The following is a 23,037-nucleotide window of genomic DNA, read 5'->3' on the forward strand; positions in this document are numbered from 1 at the left end:
CCACTGGTCAGAATTGTTTTTTAAATCAGCATAAGTGCCAACAATGTTTACACTGCCTGACTTTAGCCATGCCGCAACACAACCATGTGGTGTAGACACCCTCCATCTGCTCTGCTGTAGTTTGCATCCACTGCCCCTTAAGTGTCATCTGTGGCAAAAGACAACAATTTTTAAATCAAGTAGCAGTAGGTAGTAAGCCCCTTCCACTCCTACATCTTGAAGCATAGGCCATTGACATCATTCACCAGCATCCCCTAGCCTGGGCAGTCTTTTCCAGTTCTGACCAGGTGTATCCTGTCTTTTTAGTGTCTGCCTTAAGGTCTCCATGCTGGGCATTTCTTGGGCACCCCCTTTTTCTTATAGATTCCAACTTGCCTTTGGTGATTGGTTTTCTTAAGGGTATGTCCAATCCATCACCATCTTCTCTTCCTGATTTCTTCTTCAGCAGGTAGTTGGTGAGTCAGTTGTCACAGGTCTTGGTTGTTGATGGTGTGTGGCCAGTGGATCCAGAGGCTTTTATGGAGGCAGTTATTGATAAACAACTGGATTTTTTTTTGACAGTCCTCTTTGTTGTTCTCCAAGTTTCTGCTTCATACAGTAGGACTGATTTGACATTGGAGCTGAATAACCTGATCTTAGTCTGAGTCCTGATCTGCTTAGAATTCCAGCTGTTCTTCATGAGTAAAAAAATCAAGGGAAGGAATTAATTCTGCCTTCACTTACCTGTCCATTTCCCATGCATTAGCTGATGGGGATTCTTTCAAGCTTTTGCCTGTACTCCCAGTTCTGCTCGACCTTCCTCCGATGAGCTGCGTCAAAAGGTCCTGTCCTCCCAGGTTGGTCAGCGAGCTAAGGAGGAACTGCTAGGGCTTGATCTGAGGAGCTACAAGAGTGCACAAAGTTTAAGTGCACAATGGATGTTGTTGCTAATGCTCAGCAAACAATTTCCAATATGGATTTAGAGCTTTGTCACTGAAGGATTCCTACCTGAGCCACGACAATCATACATCCACAATGTAACAGAAGCTCAGCCACTGTTCTCTTTGCCTCCTTTTGTTTCATGAGGTCACCTTCACTGAGGATGGGGCTTGGAGTTGGGTGTGTGTTAAAAGATCATATACAATGAGTTTGTGGCAGAACCAGAAATGTTACCAGACTACCCAAGAGGCCTGGGGCTCCCAAAGCTACACCTTACCTTGCACTAACTTTCACCATTATGCAGAATAAGGTGAAAGTGAGCTCTGATGGACCAACCCCTCCATACACAGACATTCACATAAAGGGCGTGATTCTGCCACCCTTGTTCACATTAAGTAATATCCCACTCACGTGTTGCCTCACAGATTTCAGTGGAATCTTGCAGTTCTGTTGACCATGAGTGTTACTGACAATTCAAGTAAAGTCTACAGTAATCATGAAGGAAAGGCAGAAGTTTCAGACAAGCCAACCTTATAATCATAGGCTCCTAGGCCTGGAAGAGACCTCAGGAGGTCATCTAGTCCAGCCCCCTGCCTAAAGCAAAACCAACCCCAACTGAATCATTCCAGACAGGACTTTGTCAAGCCAGGAATTAAAAACCTCTATGGATAGAGATTCCATCTCCTCTCTAGGTAACGCATTCCAGTGCTTCACCACCCACCGGGGGAATCGTTTTTCCTAATATCCAACCTACACCTCCTCCACCCCAACTTGAAACCATTCCTCCTTGTTCTGCCATCCATCACTACCGAGAACAGCCTCTCTCCATCCTCTTTAGAGCCCCTCTTCAGGTAGTTGAAGGCTGCTATCAAATCGCCCCTCACTCTTCTCTTCAGCAGGCTAAATATGCCCAAATCCCTCAGCCTCTTCACGTAGGTCAGGTGCTCCAGCCCCCTCATCATTTCCATTGCCCTCTGCTAGACCCTCTCCAATTTGTTGACATTCCACCTATATTGGAGCCCCAGAACTGGACACAATACCCCAGATGTTGATTGCCTTCACTCTAGGACATTCTCTCAAGTTAACTTTAGTGTCAGGGCCGCTCTTCAGGGAAGCCACCCCTGATATTTTTCATTAAGTGGGTAGTGGGAGGCATCCACAGAGTGTTCCCCAACTGCAAGAAATTGGAAAAGACCTTTAGAGCAGTGTTCATTGTAAGCTTTGCGCTTGGGAGGCTGCCCAAGAGAGAGCCAAGTGCCACTCCACCAATTAGCAGAGCACCCACAGCCGGCAGCACGTTATTCCATAGGCAGTGCCTGCCAGTACATGCCTGGGTGTACATAACTCAGTCAGGTACTTGTTAAATAAATCTAAACAAAAGGGTAGCGTACCCTTTTCCACCAATGTTCTAGTGAAGTCCTAGTAAGTGCCCTTGTATCACTGCAGTCCTGCCTGAGAGCATGTGACTTAATTCTTAAATACTGCTTAGCTATGACAGAGACAGAACACACACTGGTGCTTTTCTACATCCTGATACAAACTTTACTGCTCGTTTCAGGGGCATAGCAAAAAATCAAAAGTTATATAATCATACAACCTAAAAATATGCCGATAAACTTCATAGGTAGGCAGGAGGGGGTATGAATTTCTTTTTATCAGCAAACGATTTCACCATACACACAAAGCCCAAGTGAATCAATATTTCCATCAGTTGTAAGAGAAATTTAAAGAGAAGTGAAGGAAAGAAAGATGCTGCTTGAGAATTTATTAGAATTGACTTACAGCTAAAATTTTGACAGGTGATGTTAATAGTTTGCGTGTGAATGGTTATAAAGCTTTAACTTTTTGAACCTCAGCATCCGTTATTAACTAATTATTACCTGACCCTTCCATTGTCTGATATGTCCTAATTCCCCACAAATGGGAAAGTTTAAAAATCAATAAAAATATTTAAAAAACATAATTTTGTACATCTCAAATACTTGCTTTTAAAATTGATAAAAACAGATGCTTAAAATAAAAATCAGTATTATCCGTCAATATCATACCAAATAAAAACTGAATTCTGACAAGCTCCTCACAGTCCAGCTGGTGTAACGCAGCACCTCTCTCTGCCAATATATCCTAGCTACGGATTTGTATATTAGCCACCCCCACAAGCAAAGCCTTTCCAACCGCCAAAGGTCTAAAGTGAGCCATGTAAATAAACTTTTAGGCAGCTGTTTAGTAATCTGGACGCTTGCAGGTCCCACTGATGTTGCCTAAAGGACACACGAAGGCTTGGTTGTGGGAAGGACTAGGAACATACGCAGCTAGAAATTACAATCATTTCTCACTGCTCTTGCTGCAATTTTTGTCAGTCTCCATCAGTCGAAATGAGACAGCCGGGAGCAGGGAAATGTCAGCTACCATCTTGCAATGTCAAAACAACGGATTTTCTGCAGACGAGACGGAATGCTACAGGTGTAGGTGAAAGCGATTTCCCTGCAATAGGTTTCTGCTTTTCAGCCACACCCTCCCACATCTCCCAGCTTTCCCAAGACAAGCCAGACTAATTTAATGGTGTGTCCTTAATCGCAGCATGTTGTTTCCTATTAGCCCAGCCTAGTAGTTCTTTCTGATGGCACTCCTCCAGCAAAACCACACCTAGCAGTTTGTCTCTGGGACAAGAATCAAATGGTTTTGTTGTTTAATCTCTCAATTGCAGACAGAAACAAGAAGTGACACCCCAGGCTCCAAAGCAGTAAATAGCCCTGACACAGAGTAATGGGGCACAGGAGAATCTTACACTTAGCATAAGCCAGACTGCCCAAGAGCAAGATGTACCCAGCAGGAGAGGGGACTCCTCCAGAAACCAGGAAATGCCACAATCAAAGGCAGCGTTCCCTGCATGCTGAGTGCTTGGACAGACACCCAGGAGAGAGTCAGGTGCCCCCCAGCTGATTAGCAGAGTGCACAGTGCCGGCAGCAGCATGTGTTTCTATTGGTGGGGCATACCCCTACATGTCTCAGTGCACATAACGCAACTTATTCCACCCCTGAATGGAAAATATTAGAGGGATCCCTGATCCCAGAGTAGATTCTGCCTGCCAAAGTGGAAACCGCACAAGCCAAAAACAATCAGAGCACAAGTGTGATCAAAGAGCCAATTTAAGATAAACAGCTAATTTTCAGGGAATTGATTATGTGAAACAAACGCATGGCTGAACATTGCCAGGACTATTCGCTCTTCTAAACATTCAAAGCAGTTGTAGTTTACACCTGATTCCAACTCCCCTCAGGACACAGGGACGCACAGTCCTTGTCCAAAGACACAAAGCTCCATCCTGCTTAGCTCACCCTGAAGGGCCAAATCCACTTTTCACGCCAACGTGACCCAGTTATTCAAGGACAGCAACACTGGCTCTGCTACCGGAAATGGCACATCTGTGGAGAAACAAGTGAATTCGATACCAGCCGTCTTGGAAAGCAATACAATTCCTTTCCTTTCCTTCAGCAGATGAGACCAGTGGATAGCCAGTTAGTGCCCTGGGTCTGTGATGGAGCTGGAAGGAAGATGGAGAAAGTCCGAAGGTGGCCAGCAAATTCATCTGAGAGGCTGGCTTCAAGTGCAGAAGGCCACAGAGCAAATGGAAATGAGGCCCGGTATCTCCAACAGTATGATTCCCCTCCACTCTCATGCAAGGAAAGCAAGAATGCTTACCATCTGAACCATCTAGGAGTCCTGTAAATGCCTGTAAAGAGTTAAACCCAAGGCCAGGGGGGTGGGGAGAAATGGGATTGTCTCTGTGTGAAACAGCCAGGTGAGCCAATGGGGACAAAGAGGGATTCTTTTGAATTAAAACAATTGCCTGCTGAGACAGTGTCTTTGCCTTTGTTCTGGGCTGGAGCAGAGACACACAGACAAGATGCTTAACCTTAAGCAGGATGAATAAATCCGGTAAATATCCTGGCCACCTCACATTCAGCACATGGATGTGTCAGCAGAAAGGAAATGTTTGGTTAGACGCTATCAGGTTCTTTTTATTTTGAGTTTGGTGTGGAATTTCTCAGGCTGATGACTTTTCCCCTGTACTCTCTAACCTCTGAGCTGAATCCCAGAGAAGTAATTCTCTGTGTCCTAACCTTGATGTTTTGAGTTGCTTTTACTATACCCAGCAACCAAGTACACTTATTTACTTTCTCGGTATTTTTTCATCTTTTGTTTTGTCAATAACTGACTTTTTTAAATGTCTGTGCAAAGGCCTGCCTAGACCAAAAGGTCAGATATCAGGATTATAGCTTGATTTATTCTCTTTGTTTCCAAGTCTCTCGTAAAGGAGGGGTGAAGCTTGTGGTTACCTCATAGGAAGATACCTGAGTGTGTCTTCCTGGGTTTCACAGGGGACTTTTTCACTTGGTGATGGTGCGATTACCCGCAGGGTCAGGGTCGGAGTGTCTGAGTGGGGATCAGCCCTGACAAGGGCATACACCCGACAGGAAGAGGCCTGTGCAATCTGGGAGCCACTCGGGTCCTGCTGCCAGGTAAACATCAGTACCGAAAAGGACCACTCAGAGCAGGGCATAGCTTTACTAGTACACACAGGACAAGAGACTCCGTTCATGCAAACACAGCTCCCGCTTGCTGCGCTCATGCCAGGTTGATTGAGTCTGTAGCACGTGAAAGACGAAAAGGTTGTGCTGTTTTGTCTCCCGGGCCGCCTGGCTTGTACATGCTATTTAAAAAAAATCAATAAGCAGGGGAGGAGAGAGGCCAATAGCAAAGCACGATTACACACATCTGCACAAGAATCCTCTGCACAGGGACCAGCGTACACATAAGGGCCTGGGGATGGGATGGCAGAGAACAAATGTAAAAGCTCCTGACAAAAGAGACCTCGCAACACTCACTGCAGCCGCCCTTGGCTGACGGAGCCACAGCGTGGGGGGAAATGTAGTAGGTCTAGCAGGAACTGCTATTCTCTCCCAGATACCCCATCCAAGAAATGAGCACTTAGGTGGACACCCAGCAGACAGAGGACAAGCAGACCCAAGGAGTAGCTTTAGCTCTAGGGCACGAGGAAGGATTCAGGTAGGGTGACCACCCGCCCTCTTTTAGCCAGGGCAGCCCTGAATTTCAGATGCCAGTAAGGCATCCCTATTTATTTGAATAAAGGGGCTAATTGCCCTGTATTCAGGCCCCCTGCTGAGCTGAGCTGACCTTCCTTCCCCCTCTCCCCCGACCAGCACAGGCATAGCTGCTGGCTGAAGAGAGAGCCAGCAGGGGGCCCTGCCATAGCAGTATGTTGGGGTGTGGCTCCCATGTGGTTCCCAGCTCCCCACAGCTCAGGAGGAGCACCAGCACCATTGCTGCCCCATTCCCAGCATCCCAAGGTGTGGGGCAGCCAGGGATATCCTCTGTGGGGCCACAGCCAGGGAGCCACTCCCCGAACAGGGTGCCCCACATTTGGGCTTGGGAAATATGGCCACCCTAGATTCAGGGCTAGCCATGGTAACATGGGAAAATAAACCCCAGTGAACCCCAAGCAGTACGTGCTTTCCCACACATAGGAGCAGGTCCAAAATGTGGTGTGTGTGCGCGCGTGTATATATGAGAGAGAGAGTTATTGTACAGTATTCCTTAGCAGCGTTCCACACCAGAGATAAATGCCGGGACACTTGATGGAGAACATCTCTCCTGTTCAAGCCCAATATACACAGCTCACACATTCATTTGCTTTTAAAGAGACAGTGGCGTACTCAGCTAATCTCCGGCCAGACAGCCATTAAATTCCACTCACTGCTCACAGTTCTTGGTGCATCACACCCACTGTCAAACCCAGGCAAGCTTCCCCAAAACACAGAGAGAGAGAGAACGTCCTTTAAACCAACCACACTGTGGTAGAGGAGCAGGTGTCAGGTACCACCACTGCACCACCACAGACATGGTGCATTTCACATCCATGCAGTTTGGCCTGCCTGCAGAGAGCCGAGACACCCAGCAGAGCTCCAGCCTGCACAGTTAAACGCAGCGGGAGTGTGTAAAAATAGGCCAGGTTTCTGTTCAGCTGTCACCAGGAAACAAACACATTTGCACCTCTAAAATCCACCCACTGCAAAGAAAAGGGCTGGCAAAAGCATCAGAGTCATAATGCAGACTTCCTGACATCTCAGGGAGAAGGAAAAGTCAGGCAAGAGCCCTGGGAGTGTGTCATTAACAGAACGACAGTGCTCAGAAAGCCCTCAGTCTCTACTATGTCTGACAAGAAATTCTTTAGCTAAAGGCTTACTGGGTCCTGTAGCCTCATCATCACCTCCTGAAATCACTGGTTGCCTCTGGCACAATAATCCTCCCACTACAAACTGGAATGGACCTCGCCTTTGCAGCTAATTTTTTGCCTTCCTTCTCACTAGAGACATGCAAATCAGGGGTCTCTTTGCACTAGAGCAGGGGTCCGCAACCCCCAGCACGGGTGCCAAGAGCAGCACACAAGCAGATTGTCGTCGTCGCCCAAGGCAGGAGCTCACTCCCGCCCCTCCTCCCCCACGCAGCCGGGAGCTTGCTCAAAGCCACGCCGCCCGAGGATTAACAAGAGACCAGCTAATGCCACCAACCACCATCCAAACGGGAAACCTCCGCATCCCAATGTATTTATGAGTGAAGCTGTTGTAAGAAGGACTATTAGGCTGTGTCTACACTTGCATTCCTCTTTCAAAAGAAGCATGCAAACGAGGAAATCAAAAATGCAAATGAGGCACAGATTTACATACCTGGTGCCTCCACTGCATATCTTCTTTCAGAAGAGCTTTTTTTGAAAGAATAAAAGCAGTGCAGACGTGGCTCTTTCAAAAGTATACCCCATCTTCGAAAGGACCCTTCTTCCCGAGATGGGGTTTACTTTTGAAAGAGCCACATCTACACTGCTTTTCTTCTTTCGAAAGAATACGCAAATGAGGCACCAGATATGTAAGTCTGCACCTCATTTGCGTATTCTTTCGAAAGAGGAATGCAAGTGTAGACACAGCCTGAGGGACTTTAAAAAAGTATCACGGGCACTCAGACAGGACAGAGGTCACAAGGTCAAATGTCGGCACTGCACCGGGGAAAGGTTGCTGACCCCTGCTCTAGAGATCGGCTAGCAGCCAGATGGATCAGTGGCTGACTCGCCCTGCCCCTGCAAAACACCTGATCTACACAGGAAAGTTCTGTCTGCACTGGGTTGGCTTATACCCTAATGGTGACAAGTGCAAACCTTGATGGGAGTTGCTGGGGTAGGTCCCATGTTGCAGTGCTGGAGGGTCTGTATTACAGGCTTCCTCCAGCCCGTATAGCTGTAGGGTTCTCCACCCCAGCCCCTACAGCTGTATCATGGGTTGAAGCAGGGCCATCCCTGGTGGGGATGCAGTGCTCATGGCAAGTCACATATATGCGGCATCTTTTATACACATGAAATCTGGTTACAGTGAACTTCAAGGGCACCTGCAGGTTAAACATTGATAACTCCCAGCTGTATAATTATAGTGTTGGTGTAGCATAGCTCTTTTTTATAATTAAGTTCATATAATTAAAAAAACCTCACTGATCATGGTCAGAGTCACACTGCTTACATGCTGAAATCCACCTTCCTGGACTTCCTTGCAGCAGAATCTGCAATCAGCTCATGGGAATCCAGGTTTGATACTACTTTGCTCTCAGCGGATAGAAAGGCAAGTGAACCCAGCCTCTCTCAAGCCCCACCTGGCCGTAGGCAGGGTTCCCTGTAAGCTGGGTGCTTGTATGGCCACTCAGGAGAGATCCGATGCCACCCAGCTGATCAGCAGAGGCCCCACAGCTCGGGCTTCTTTCTCCTGGTGGTGCACATTTGCACATGCCTCAGTGCACAGAAAAAAATATTCCACACACAGATGGAAAAGATTAGGGGGAACATTGGCTGTAGGCAGGTCTTCATTTTTAAATTTGAAATGCTTTGCTCCCCTGAGGCTACCCTGGCTGGGATTGTCCGTCATACCCCGCCTGCTGCTGCTGTGATTGGGAAGGCGCACTCGGGTGGGTTAAAGAACTGGAGGACGGGAAGGATAGGACTTGTTCCCTCGGAGAGGAATTCTCATAGCACCGTGTCTCTGTGCCTGCGAGCGCTAGCCACTGCAAGCCGGCTGGGGGTGTAGCTGGTGTGCTGGACCCTGGAGGAACAGCAGAGTACAGGGTACACTGGAAGAGCTGGGTGGTGCCATGTCTCCCTTACCTGCACCCCAAACCTTTCTCCCCCCAACTCCCATCCATTCCCTCTCATCTCCCAGCCCACGAGTCTCTACCCGACTCCACTCTGCCTCTAATTTCTCCACTCCTCCGACTCCTAGTACTGGTCCCTGCCCAAGAGTCATTCACACGCCTACTGCCACCTCCCCACCGCCAAGACAGATTACATTCTTATCAACATCAAACTGCCAGCCCCCACCACTCGCAAACAGGCCTCTGTTACAAAACCCCTTTTTTTGCATGGGGCTGTGATTGACCTATCCTTAGTTATGTTAACAGGTGGGGGAGAGGTCACAGCATCTAGCTCAATGAAATCTGTCTGTGATTCAGCCATACCTCACTCTGTTTAACAGAAGGGAACAAGTTTGGGGAGCCACCCGTAACTCAGGGACCCCTTGATCAAACGATGCAAAATTTGTACCCCTAGTGCTACTCTGCATCCCCAGGAGGCAGATTTCCAAGCATGCAGAGAAACTGCTCAGATGTTAGAGCATTAGAAATGTTGAGTTTTAAAGCTCGCAAAATGGTAGAAACTGTCCGACGTTTTCCTGCAATTTGCCAGCTCTGGTGGGTGTAGGTGGAGATGTGGGATCCTTGGTCTGGTACTGTGGGGAGGAGGGAGCCAGGAAATCCTAAGTATCTCTTGGGAGGACAGGCGCACAAACACTAGCATCCAGGAAGAGTCACACATGACCAGCATTGAAGCCATTATCATTCACCAACAACTTCACTGGACTGGCCACGTGGCTCAGATGTCTGATCCGTGCCTCCCAAAACAGATTGGCTGCGCCTACATGTGCCTCTTCTTCTGGAAGCAGCATGGTAACGAGCCGTCCGGTACATGCTAATGAGGCGCGGATGTAAATTTCCCACACCGCATTAGCATATGGGCACATGAAGAAAAAGAATTTCTTTTGGTCTCCAAAGTCCACATAAAGACATGCAGCCTGCAGGGATCTTCCAGAAGGAAACGCCCCTTCTGGAAGCCCCTCTTCCCCGTGGAAGAGCGGTAATCTGTAGGCGGGGGGTGTGGCACAATTTTACAGGTCCTGCTGCAGTGCAGATGAGGAGAGGCAGAGAAGAAAAGAGCAGTAAAAACTGCCCCGCGCCCCTCCAACAGCTACCAGCACTTGCCTCTTCGGTGATGAGACCTGAGGCTCCAGAAATCAGGCTGGCTGATCAGCCATCAACGGACTCTCAAACAGGAGGGTGACATGAAGATGTCCCACATGTTATCAGCTCCAACTAAGTCATTCCAGCCAGGGCTTTGTCAAGCCAGGACCTAAAGCCTCCAGGGATGGAGATTCCACCACCTCTCTCAGTAACACATCCCAGCGCTTCACCTCCCTCCTGGGGGGATAGTTTTTCCTAATATCCAACGTGCACCTCCCCGCCTCTGTAACTTCAGACCATTGCTCCTTGTTCTGCCATCCCTCACTACTGACAACAGCCTCTCCCCATCCTCTTTAGAGCCCCCCTTCAGGATATTGAAGGCTGCTATCAAATCACCCCTCACTCTTCTCTCCTGGCTAGTCCCCAGGGCCGGGTCTCTCAACCCAAGCAGTTCATGAACTACCATCAGGGGTCATGAATCCTCCTGGCCCTTCCCATCGTGCTAAGAAGGGGCAGGGTCCCTTATGGAATTACTGCCCTGCCACTCAGTGCTTCATTCTCATGCTGCCCACAGCAACGTCGGCCCCGCTCCACCCTCCTTTCCTCTGGAGAAAAGCTAAAGAAGAAAAGGAACAGCTGGGGGTGGTGGCTACTTACATCCGTCCTGTCATTCCAAAGCCAAGATGGCAGCAGCTCTGCAGGGTGGGGCTCTGCAGTCCCACTCCTTCGTCCCCTAGGAAAGGAAGACAAGAGACAGGCGGCGTACTTAGTGCAGTGGTATACAGGGAATTCTGCATCACTTAACTTCTTCTTGTATTCAGGGCCACTAACCCCACAGTGCCGGGGAGGGGACTTATAAGACATGAATCCCCCCTGCATCTCACCACACACAGGCTGCTCTGCAGGTGCAACCCCTCCACCTCTTCCACTACCATGAACTCGTATTGTGCAACTAGGGGCAACCCATCAGAGCCCCCAGGCAGGGCTGGTTACGTCACCCTGGCAGATGCTACCGGTGCCAGCTCCCAAGCACACACAGAAGCAGCTATCTGAGATCAGCAGGGGACTCAAACTCAGAGCCGTATGTGCTGCTGCCAAGATGCAGCACAGCCACCTGTGCACAGCAGGCTGATGTAGGACACCCAGAAGAAGCCCAGCCCAGGCAAACCCCAGTGGTGGGCAAACTTTTCACACTGGGCCCCACTTTTCATCCCTGCAATTAGCAGCCCCTCCCCAACCTCTAGCACAATCCAAACAGACAAATTTCGATTATGTTCATTAAAAAAAACCCTCTGGCACACGTAAGAAAATAAGTCTGTAGAACATAAAGCCGTTATTACTCCGTGTAGAAACGTGACTACACTGACATAAAAACAGCAACACAGCTCAACCTTCTTCATGAGCCGGACGAGCCCGAGACCTGGCAGCCAATCGAAATTTCACCCTCCCCCGAGCTGGCCCACCCCCCGCTTTGTGCACCCCTGGTTTAGCCAAGTCTTCTCAAGAGGACATTTGCATCTATTAATCTGCTACAGCTATAGCCACCCCTCCTGCTGTGCCTCCTGACAGCTTCCATTCTAACACCAACAAGCCAGGCGACTGCTGTGCTGTGCTCTGACCTCGAAGAGGGCCACAAACACAGGGCGAGAGAGAGACAGCCTTCAAAGGCACTAGACAAGAATGGTGAATCCTGTCCCAATATCAAATTCTGGCAGCAAAGCACTTCCTCGCAAACCAACAGCCCTTAGTAACCGGCCATTTAGGCACCCTACCAGGCAGCACTCCTCTAGTTGCTCAGCAAGCTGCCCATATTCAACAGTCCAGCACCTTTGCTATGGTCACAATCAGAATAAGAGCTCTCATGTCACCATCACCTGCCCCATTGTTTAGCAGGTCAAAGAAAGCATGATCTTGTTAACTGGGCCCCCTGCCCATAAGAATGGCCAGACTGGGTCAGACCAAAGGTCCATGTAGCCCAGCGTCCTATGCCAGATGTCTCAGAGAGAAAGAACACAACAAATTCATTCCCTGTTGTGCATTCCCAGCCTGTGACAAACAGAGGCTAAGGACACCATTCCTACCCATCCTGGCTAATAGCCACTGATGGACCTAACCTCCTCCAATCTATTTAGCTCTTTTTTTATCCCTGTTATACCCTTGGCTTTCATAACCTCCTCTGGCATGGAGTTCCACAGGTGGACTGTGCACTACGTGAAGAGATACTTCTTTTCCTTTGTTTTCAACCTGCTGCCCATTCATTTCATTTGGTTACTGAGAGTTCTTGTGTTCTGGGAAGGAGTAAATAGCTCTTTACTCACTTTCTCCTCACCCCTCATGATCCCATAGACCTTAATCATATTCCTCCTTAGTCTCCTCTTTTCCAAGGTGGAAAGTCCAATCGTATTAATCTCCCCTCATTTTGAGATGAGACAACCACATTCGCACACAGTATTCAACACGTGAGCACATCCTGGATTTATGGCTCTTTGCCCACAAAAGCTTCTGTGCCAAAAAATCTGTTAGTCTGTACGGTGCCACAGGACTTCTTGCTGTTTCTGCAGATACAGACTAACGCGGCGACCCCTCTGATATTTGTCACCCTCCATTTATCGGGAGGCAATAAGATATTCTCTCTGTTAGTGTCTATCCCTTTCTGAATGATTCCCAACACTCTGTTTGCTTTTTTGACTGCTTCTGCACACTGAGTGGATGTTTTCAGAGAACTACCCACGACTCCAAGATCTCGCTCTGGAGCAGCAAGCGCTAACTTAGTCCCCATCATTTTACATATAGAGAGTTTGAATTATGTCTTCCAATGTGCATTACTTTGTATTTATCAACATGAAAATTCATCTGCCATCTAGTCACCCAGTCACCTAGTTTTGAGAGATCCTTTTGAAGCTCTTCACAGGTTTGGACTTCAGTATCAAGTCTGCTAGCCATTAGCACACAGTTTAGCTCCTCTCCACCTGCTCAGCCACAGCAGCATGTCACCTGACAGAGAAGCTTATTTAGTGCTGCTGGAATGTTTCAGAGTGACATCACTGGGGGTTAATTGCCTTGCGGATGGAGAGAGGGCGATATGAAAGGCAGAGAGCTTTCCCCTCACCTCAGGGCCCTGCTAGATCATGGCTCAATCCAGCCCAGGAGGAACCCCTTCCGGAGGGGTTTGGAACACACAACTCAAGCCTGCCAGTCTTCCTGCCAGGACTGGAGCGAAAGGAGGAGAAGGAGGACATGGACTTGAGCCACTAGGCTAGAGAAACCCACTTCATTTCTCACAAGCACCAAACAGCCAAAAAAATAAGATACCTGTAATAAGGAGGTGACCAGAGAGGTGAGATCATCCGTGAGCCCTCCAGGGAAACTTGCATTCATCCAGGCCTCAACAGCAAACACCTCAGAGGTGCAATGCACACAAGGTGCCTATCGACAGAGCACTGTCTGCAAGGATTCTAGACAAACTAAGTGTGCAAAGCACGCTCAGCTGGCCCCCTCTCCACACTCTTCAGCGAATGGCACACGTTCCCCCCACCCAGCCACAGCTTCACGCAGACAAAGATGAACCAGAGGAAACAGATGCCAGCGGTTTCCTCAGAGCAGCCCAGGGCAGGTTTGGCTCAAGTCCTCGGTGCAGGATGGGTGACGTTACCTAACAGCATATGCAGCGACGAGACACTTCCCTGGTTTTTAACCCTGGTTTTTTCCATTCTGTCTTTTCTTTATCCGAGGAAGTGGGTTTTACCCACACAAGCTCATGACCTAATAATACATTGGCTAGTCTCTAAGGTGCCCCAGGACGGCTTGTTATTTGTACAGCGTCAGGGTGCCGTAACCAGGCAGAGGAGGAGAGCTCCACTCCAACTGGGCTCTGCTTTTTATCCATGCAAAAGAACTCAGCAGGATTCAAGCCCTCACGTCTGGATGCTGCTCCATAAACTCTGATCACAGGTTAGCCCAGACACTAGTTCCCTTCAGCTGCAGCATGCATGCATTGTAGCCCATCACTCCAGGAACAAGACGCACTTTCTCTATCCAGCCCCTGACGCAGGAGCATCTGCTAAAGGCAAGGAGGCCCTTAACCTGGTCATGCACAAAGAAAGACAGCCAGCCTGCACGCACCAGGGAGGAAAATGCAGTCTGTGGCCTCATCCCCATAGCCCTGGGATTCTCTAACACTGGAGGCAGTAGGCTACGTGACAGGACTCCAGACCCCTCCGCTGCTGCAAAGTGTGAAGGACAAGGAAGATGAGGTCGAATCAGTACTACAGGCTGAAGCTCCCTCATCCGGCACCCTCAGAACTTGATTGGCGCCGAACAAGAGAATTTGCCGAACCACAGGAGGTCAATATTGTCTAGTACGATTACCAACACTTCCACCGCTTACTGGGCTCTTTTGGGTAAATTTAGGGGTAAATTACATTTAGGGGTAAATTACAGCTAAATAGCAGCACAGAACACAGAGCCAGGGCTGGTAGCTGGAAATAAACTTTATGGGACTGTGGGAAAGTTGGCCACACCAACGATGAGCGGACGTCCAGCTCACTGAAATCATGCCGAATTACAGATGTTGCCGGACGAGAGAGGTGCAACCTGCAATCACATTTTCGTCCTCAGATCTCACAGCCCCTGAGGCACAAGCATGACTGCACATTAGAGACAAACAAGCAGCAACGCGGCCAAGGTGACAGCCATTCACAGCCAGCACAGGAATAGAACCCAAGCCCTCCTCAGCTGCAGCCCTGCCCAAGAAGCCATGCCCCTCTAAATTGCTGTAGGTCGCAGCTACGAGCAGCCAGCCAGTTGACAGGGCCCTCCTGGGCACATCTGCGTTTCACTGGGCAGTGAAGAATGCTGTCTCACAGTCGGTGGGGAAGGACACATCATCATGCCGCCGAACGGCTTTCTCGGCAGGAATCACAGATGTGCATTACACCGCCGTGAAGCCAACATAGTCAAAGAGGTAAAGCCTTTTATTCCCCACCACAATGGCACACGTAACTGCCCTGAGGAGATTTGGTACACTGCATTAGCTGTTCCTTCGAGTCTCCCAGAATCTAGCTCCAGCCTTTGATTTTACCAATCTGTCAGTACAGAACAGCACGCACATGCCCATGCCACCGATTCCTGGCATGCAGTCCAGCCTCAGACGCAAAAAAACACGTAGCATGCACCAACAAGCTCGTCCTAGAAGGCTAGAGACATTTCTTCAAGGATCCCACTGCAGCACTGACCCAGCTGAACTCTGCTTACCTTGGGAGGAACACACAAAACGAAGGGGAGCTAATTTTTGCATTCAAAACTGTCTCTCTCTTGCATGTCCTCTTACGCAATATCTCATGACCACGGTGCAATGAAAGATCCCATTGTGACCCACCGGCGTGCTGAGTTACAGCTGCTCTGGAAGCCTCATAAGATTTCTGTGAGGCTCCAATCACAACCCTAGTGGGAAATTAATAAATACAGCCCATCAGTACATTCCCTGTGGATGCACACACGAGACCACCATCCTCCTCCTTCCCCTTGGGAGCAGAGCTGTGAAAACTTCTTGGACTGGGCTGCAGGGGAAACAATCCCCCAGCAGGTTACGCATCTGGAGTCCTGAAGTTACAAGATTCCGTTATACGACAGCTGTTCAACACCAGCACCAGGCAGGTCTCAGTCCTGCCAGTGGCCTGTTAGCAAGTACATAACTGCACAGAGCTGACCGCTAACAGCTCAGCTGAAGCAAAGATTGCTCTCTGAGTGCCAAATTACTCCCAAAAGGGGGAAAGCTATTCACATGGGTGCCGAGCTAGCTCCCCTACGCACTGGAAGATGACTTAATGCTCTCCCGCCATTGCAGCCTGTCTGCACGCCCACTTCCTGCCACCACTGCTTGCAGGGCTTGTCTCCCAGCAGCTGAAACCCATCCTTGGGCTGGGGGATCGGGAGTAACTACCGTCTGACAAAGGGCAGCTTGCGCCTGTTGTGCACTAGCCCAGAGCTCCATGCACCATACACAGTCGTGTAACGGTCAAACAGAGCTCTGGAGTCAGAACTCCGGGTCCTAGGCCTCGATCTGCACAGACTCATGTTGTGCCCTTGGGCAGCCCACTTAGGGAAACTGAGGCACAAAGCTGTTACCAGCAATGACATACACTGGCTAAGAACTCACTGGCACATTCTGAGACACACCACTGGAGGGCACTAGAGCCCCAAAGCACCGTTCTCCTTCTGGTTAATGCTGCTCCAGTTGCTACATGCACAGCCTTGGTGGGAATTCAGGACAGGGTACAAGAGTTGCTGCATGTGGAATGTGGCCTGGCCTCTCTGCTGGCTGCACCTGCACAGCGCGATGCACAGAAAAGAAATCAGCTTAGCCTAGTGGATTTCCCTTCGGAGATCCAGCTCAGACCTCATCAGTGCCCCCATTGCTACTGCCCAGCACCAGCCACGCTGACTTGGCAAGCTGCAAGGAGCCAGCACTTAGAAACAGCACGAATCTGTCCTGTGCTGGCAGAAATCACCAGTGTTCTCGCTCGCCCGCTTGCACGCACGCACGCACCCAGGAAAGACAGACTGCACTGGCAGCATATGCTGGACAGCAGTGGTTCCCAATTTGTTCATTAATGTGGACCTCCAGTCACCCTCCAAATCGTCACGGACCCCAATAACCCCTCCAACCATTTGCAGCCCCCCATCAAAGCCAATTCTAGCTGCTATGTACACGTCATTAAATGAAAAAGGAAAAACACAACACAGACTTTCAGACAGCAATTCATAGCATTTTTGGAGGACAGTTAATTCAAAAATTATTAATTTTAACTTTGCAATTTATTTAAAACATTTTCTATGATTATTTTTATTTATCTTTTATTTTTTTCCACAGGCCTCAGGTTGGAAAACACTACTGTAAAGCATGAATTAAAATCGCTGTCCAAAGAGAAATCTCCCACTTGTGCATTTCTACTTCAGACATGGCAAGCACAAAACTGGGGTCCCCTCTGTCTCTGGAGGAGGCATTACTGTATCTTCAAAAGCAGAGGTCAGCACCCCTTCCAGGAATCTGATTTGTTTTCCATACCCACAAGTTTCCCCTCACTGAAAATCTACTTGCTTTCAAAAATCAGACCTGGAAAGACTTAAGTGCCATAGCACACGGTTACTGACAAATTGCTGACTTTCTCCTTTTTACCACATTGTTATAAAATAAATCAATTGGAATACAAATGCTGTGTTTGCATTTCAGTGGATAGTACATAGAGCAGTGTGAACAAGACATGGTATGACACAATTATTCTTTTTGTCCCTGCTAGTGCTTTCTATAGAGCCAGTTGTAAAACAGGGCAAATATCTAGATGAGTTGATGTACCTGAGAACCTCAGTACCTACCTCCAGGGGTATCTGCACCCCCGGTTGAAAACCCCTGTTCTAAAGCCTTTGGTTTCATGCATTTCTAGCAGACAAGTGAAAAAAGAAATGCAAAAATATTCATTGGCAAGACAAATAGGTAAGCGTTCTCCAGAGAATATAACACAAATGTAAAGGCAGCTCAGTGCTGGCACATTTTACTCTGCATCAATTCTGGTTAATTTCAGATGATCGCTTGAATAAAGCACATTTACCTTTTCAAGGGGAAAAGCTCTTCTTGTGACTGTGGGCTGCAGAAGAGATTCTTAACACTGATCGCAAGGCCAATACAGTTAGACAACAATAAGTGGAAATTCCAGACTACACCCAATGTGTAAAGGTCCTGTTAATTCAACGTCAGTGGTGTCACAAGAGCCTGGTTGGCTGCCCACCCAAGGGCTTTCAACTCTGGAGACCAAGGCCATTAGCAGTGCATACCAGTGTAGGGCAGGTTCTCCCTCAAAACCACAAGGAAGTACACATGGTGCACCTGCAGGCCCTGCAGGCTTGCCCTGAGGAGCACAGAGGCCGTGCCAGAGGGGCTGGCAGCTCAGGAAGTCCATAACACCCAGAGCTAACGACCCCAGGGTCACACCTGCATTACTGACTGAGTACGGCGACTCTTGCAGGGCACAGAGATCTTCCCAGAAGTTCACTTTTGCCTAGAACCCAGGTGGGAGGGGAATACCCTAAACGAGCCATCCTGAGACCAGTGCATGGACACCAGAAGCAGATGGGACACAGCCTAGAAAGAACAAGAACTGTGCATGTCACATTAATCAGGTTTCTCTCAGGCAAGACTCTGGTGCCCTCTGAGGTTGAGCAAGACAGAACTGCTCCCACCAGAGCCCATCTACCCCTTCAGCCACACACTGCCCTCACCCCAACACTTTCAGCACAGCAGCAGCCTTCTGCTGAGACAGGCCCAACACTTGCTAATGGCAGCACGGTCCAGCGAGCGCTGGGTTCCCTGGCGGCTAAGTCCTGGATGCTGCTGCTGACATCCTCCCAGTGAAAGAGCTTTCCCTAATACCCTACCTAGACCTCCCCCACTGCAACTTCAGACCAGTGCTCCTCGTTCTGCCATCTGTCACCACTGAGAACAGCCTCTCGCCAGCTTCTCTAGAGCCCCTTTCATGAGGTTGGAGGCTGCTATTAAATTGCTTCTCACTTCTGTTCTGCAAACTAAATGAGCCCAAATCCCACAGCCTCTCCTCATAGGTCATGTGCTCCCGCCCCCTAATTATTTTGGTTCCCTTCCCTGGACCTTCTTCAACACGTCCACATCCTTTCTATACTGGGGGGGCCCAGAACTGGACACAATGCTCCAGATGTGGCCTCACCAGTGCCAAATAAAAGGGGATAACAACTTCTCTAGATCTGCTGGAAATGCTCCTCCGAATGCAGCCCAACATGTCGTTAGCATTCTTGGCTACAAGGACACACTGTTGACTCATACCCATTCTCTCAGCCACTGTAATCCCCGGGTCCTTTTCTGCTGTACTGCGGCTTAGCTAGTCGGTCCCCATCCTGTAACAAGGCTTGGGATTTTTGAAAACTATTTGCAAAGCTGCTACAGGGCAGAAGGAGCAGGGGGAAGAATTAAAACCTGAAGCTGGAGAGGATTTCTCTCCCCCACGGTCCAAGTGGGGGGAGGGGGGAATCGAAACACACTAGAGTGGCAAAGAGAGGAAGTTCAGTATTTAACGTGTTCAGGGACAGGCAAGAAGGAACTGCTGGTTTCAGCCCTGCAGACCTAAGAGTTGGGATCTGCCAGGGGAGGCTGCTGAACAAGAATGAGCATCAACAGCTATCGTTAAACATTCAACAGCGTTTTAAACAGATTCTAAGATGCCAGGGCCATCAGGGACCATTGCGACAATCTAGTCCAGTGGTTCCCAACCTTTTCACCAGTCGGGATGCCCCAAACCATTCGTGGGACCCCCACTCCCCGCCCCAAGCGAATTCTAACCACTGTGCACACTTCAGTTAATGAAAAAAAGAAAAATTACACCAGAGATTCCTGGACAGCCATTAGTAACATTATGGGGAGGGATTAAAACACAATAATTGACTGTACCTTTGTAATTCATTTAAAACTTATTTTCTAGGATCATTTTTATTTATCTTTTCTTTTTTCACAGACCCTCACCTTTCCCTTGCAGGCCCTGGGTTGGGCATCTCTGATCTAGTCCAACCTCCCAGACAGCAGGGGCCGGGAAATGCCCCCCAAACAATTTCTACAAGTTTCTAGCCAAGCCTGTGATGGGGATTTTAAAATGGCCAGCAATGGAGGAGGTACGGGAGTCCCCGGGCGGCGCATCTGTACAGGACAAAATGGGACGAAGCAGGTAAGCTCTGTCTCACCTGGCATGGACACCACATGGCTGGACTGATGCACTTAGCAGAGCTCGGGTTGCGGGGGGGATGAGCAGGCATGTTGCAGGGCACGACGGAGGGGCTTTGGCCAAGCTGAGGGGAGCTCAGGACAGGAGTCAGGACTGTACCAAAGAGCAGAGAAGTAGGACGGCAGAGGGGGCTGTGGGGATTAGTGATGTAGAAGGGCAGAGCTCTGTGGGAACCTCTTTCTACATTCCTGAGGAAGCCTAACATCAAGTCCCCGAGAGCTTGGCTGCCTTCCCTTTGGCTCTGAGCTGGCAGCGCGGCCATGGCGAGCACTCCAGGTGCAGGCTCGATTCAGACGGATTTGGAGCTGATCAGAGTCAGCTGCCAAGGGGCAGCCACTCCCCTCCCAAGGGAGCTTAGAACACTGGCAGGTTTGTTACTTTGCCAAGAAGAAAGCCTCACTTGACGGCCAAACTTCCCCATGGCAGAGCCACAAAGACGTTCAGGCGCCCAGCTTGTATAGGAGTCAGAGAACCCAGCCTAGAGAGGGAGTGAAATGCTAAACCCCCATTATACTTGTTCCAGTTACAAAGGCAACATGCCAGCTCCTTGGTAACAGGTTTCCAGCTGGGCCCTTCCTTTATCTGAAGGCCATCAAGTATCAGATTTACCTGCCGGGCAGGATCCTGGGATTGGTCATGCAGGAAGGAGATTTGCCAAGCAGGCCCCTAAACAAGAATGAGCTCATTGTGTGCTCAGACAGCAAGTTCCTGGATCCTGCAGGGAATCTGTGGTGGAAGGAGAGCTGGGGCCAGCATTACACACATGCTGTTCACCACAAGGAGGGGTATACACCTGGGAAAAGGGGTCTGTGGCTGAGGGTTTGGACAGGGCTGATTTCACAGCCCACTCAGCTAGCCCTTGTGGAAGCGCGGGGGAGTCACCGATTTCTAAGTGCTCAGAACCTACAGCTGCGGGACAGGTTTTTTCAGAAGAACTCAGCACCCAAGAGCTCCTAATCTGTATTCCTCCTCCATACACCCAGATAAGGAGCCTGTCCAACTTCACTGGGCTCGTGGAAACAATACACACCTACCAAAGTGACAGGGGCACGTAAGACCACCATGGGGCAGAGAAAACACCAGAGGCTTCACGTTTTCCCTTTTGGGGGAAAAATTCTTTGCTCAAATTAAAAGAAAAGCAGCAAATTTATACATCAGCACCAAAAGTGACCCAGTGAAATATGTTTATGATCAACTGGGTTCTACACAAGAGGGTCAAAAGGTTGTAGCACACACCCAAAAAAAAGTTTCCACTCACTGGTTGGTTTGTCAGACTTTGTGCTATGGAAAATTCCAACACCGATGAAAGGGGTTCTCAGACGTGTCTCAGTAAAATCAACATACTTGTTCTGACAGCACGTGAGCCCTCTCCGCTGCAGCCTTAGCGTGCCGAGAAGCAAGACTAGTCGTACTGTCAGTGAGTCAAACTGACATCACAAAAACTAGTTCTCTCAGACCTGGTAAGCTCCCTTCTTATCTACAAGGCCAACCCAAAGCAAATCCAGGGCAAGGTGTATCACTTCCGCAGATGTTCAACCTTGAGGTCCAGACTGGATCATCCCACAGCCCAGGTTATATATATGTAGGTGACAAATCTAAACATATGCGCGCATCCCAGAATGGGACGTAAGCTTCTGAACACACCTAGGACGCCCTGAATGCTCTTAAAATATGCAAAACCACACTCAGAAACCCATTATCCAGCACAGTCTGTTAAGCTTGCCAATGGGACCCACGAGGAAGACCTCGGTCAACGTGCAGAAGATTACTGAGACTGAACAATAACTGGGGCGCTCCTGGGGTCAGCAAGAAGTTTTGTCCCAAGACAGAGTGAAGTCGGGGAGATGCGTAGATGACCTGTGCTCCACCAGAGCGTAAGGGTGTAAGTCTGCCCTGTTGTTTCCACCCACACACGAACTATTTTAAAATTACCAGAGAAAGGTAAAGGGCCTTATTGTGAATGAGAATCATGTACAGGCCTCTTTCAGCTCTCAGTCTCCGTAACAAGGAACCATCTCCTCATTATTTAATGGCCGTTAGCTCCTTAGGTATTGTCACAGCCTCTCCCTGCTTTATGAAAACTGACTTATGAATATACATAACTTGAAGAAGCTTTAGGCAAAACGAGTCATGTGACACATCATTTTTGAGTTCTGATGTGCTGAAATTGGATGTTCTGTTTCTACACAGAATATCTTGTATGTGAAGTTAGAAATATGAAGTGTAAACATGCTCATTAATCTACAATGTGTAGTAAGAGCCATCACTGGCCCTGAAGGGTCTCATGACCCAGTGCTTTGATTTAAAGCCAGGCGCTTCCTTAATGAGGCTACACATTCCCCCAAGCCAGCCAAATGGGCTGCTAAAGCCACTTAATTTTGCAGCGTGGCTGCTCTCTAGAGCCTTGGGTGTACATGATCCTGGCAGCATTTTGCATGGGGCCACCACTGCCCCAAGAGAGAAACTGTGCTCTGGAGCACAAACCTGTGGGAAGCATTGTAGCAGGAGTACAAGGGGAGGCTAGGCCTTGCTGGACCATCTAGGGCTGTTGAACTTCTTTGTAGAGTAGAAATCTACTCAACACTTAAACTCCTGCATCTGCAGCAGGTGCACCACCCGATGCAGGTAGGCAAGTGGAGGCACAAACCCTTGCTGAAGACCACACACAGAGGCAGTTGCAGAACCTGGCTGAGAACCCTGCCAGATTACACCTGGCACAGTGCACTGCACTCACTCCATTGATGCACCTCTCCGGTTCATTCCCAGGGAGCCCATGGTGCACCACAGTCCAGACAGGACTCCATGCACCTTGAAGAATGGGGAACACAGAGGTACCCGGCAGCCCAAGCTGACATTGTTAATTTGCCATTAACTGACCCAAAAAACTCCATTTTAAAGACACAAATTATATGGGCAAAATAGATATTTTTCCCTCCTGCAGAAAACGTAAATTTTGCAGAACCGCATTCT

General features: G+C 49.0%; 1 protein-coding gene across 7 annotated transcripts in view; it reads right to left on the reverse strand.

The window, feature by feature from the left end:
* Positions 1-23,037, reverse strand: part of ST3GAL4 (ST3 beta-galactoside alpha-2,3-sialyltransferase 4) — a 95,703-nt gene that overhangs the window by 26,518 nt on the left and 46,148 nt on the right. For 6 of the 7 annotated variants that reach the window (XM_074976746.1, XM_074976749.1, XM_074976747.1 and 3 more), the window contains one exon: positions 10,925-11,000. Coding sequence is in view for 3 of the 7 variants with exons in the window: in XM_074976742.1 (XP_074832843.1) it covers positions 10,925-11,000 (76 nt within the window). In the remaining 4 variants the exon portion in view is untranslated. Of the gene's footprint in view, positions 1-723; positions 825-10,924; positions 11,001-23,037 lie in introns of those variants that run through there. The other variant, XM_074976745.1, reaches the window with a different exon arrangement.

This window comes from Carettochelys insculpta, chromosome 25, assembly GCF_033958435.1.
Source record: "Carettochelys insculpta isolate YL-2023 chromosome 25, ASM3395843v1, whole genome shotgun sequence".
NCBI lineage: Eukaryota > Metazoa > Chordata > Testudines > Carettochelyidae > Carettochelys > Carettochelys insculpta.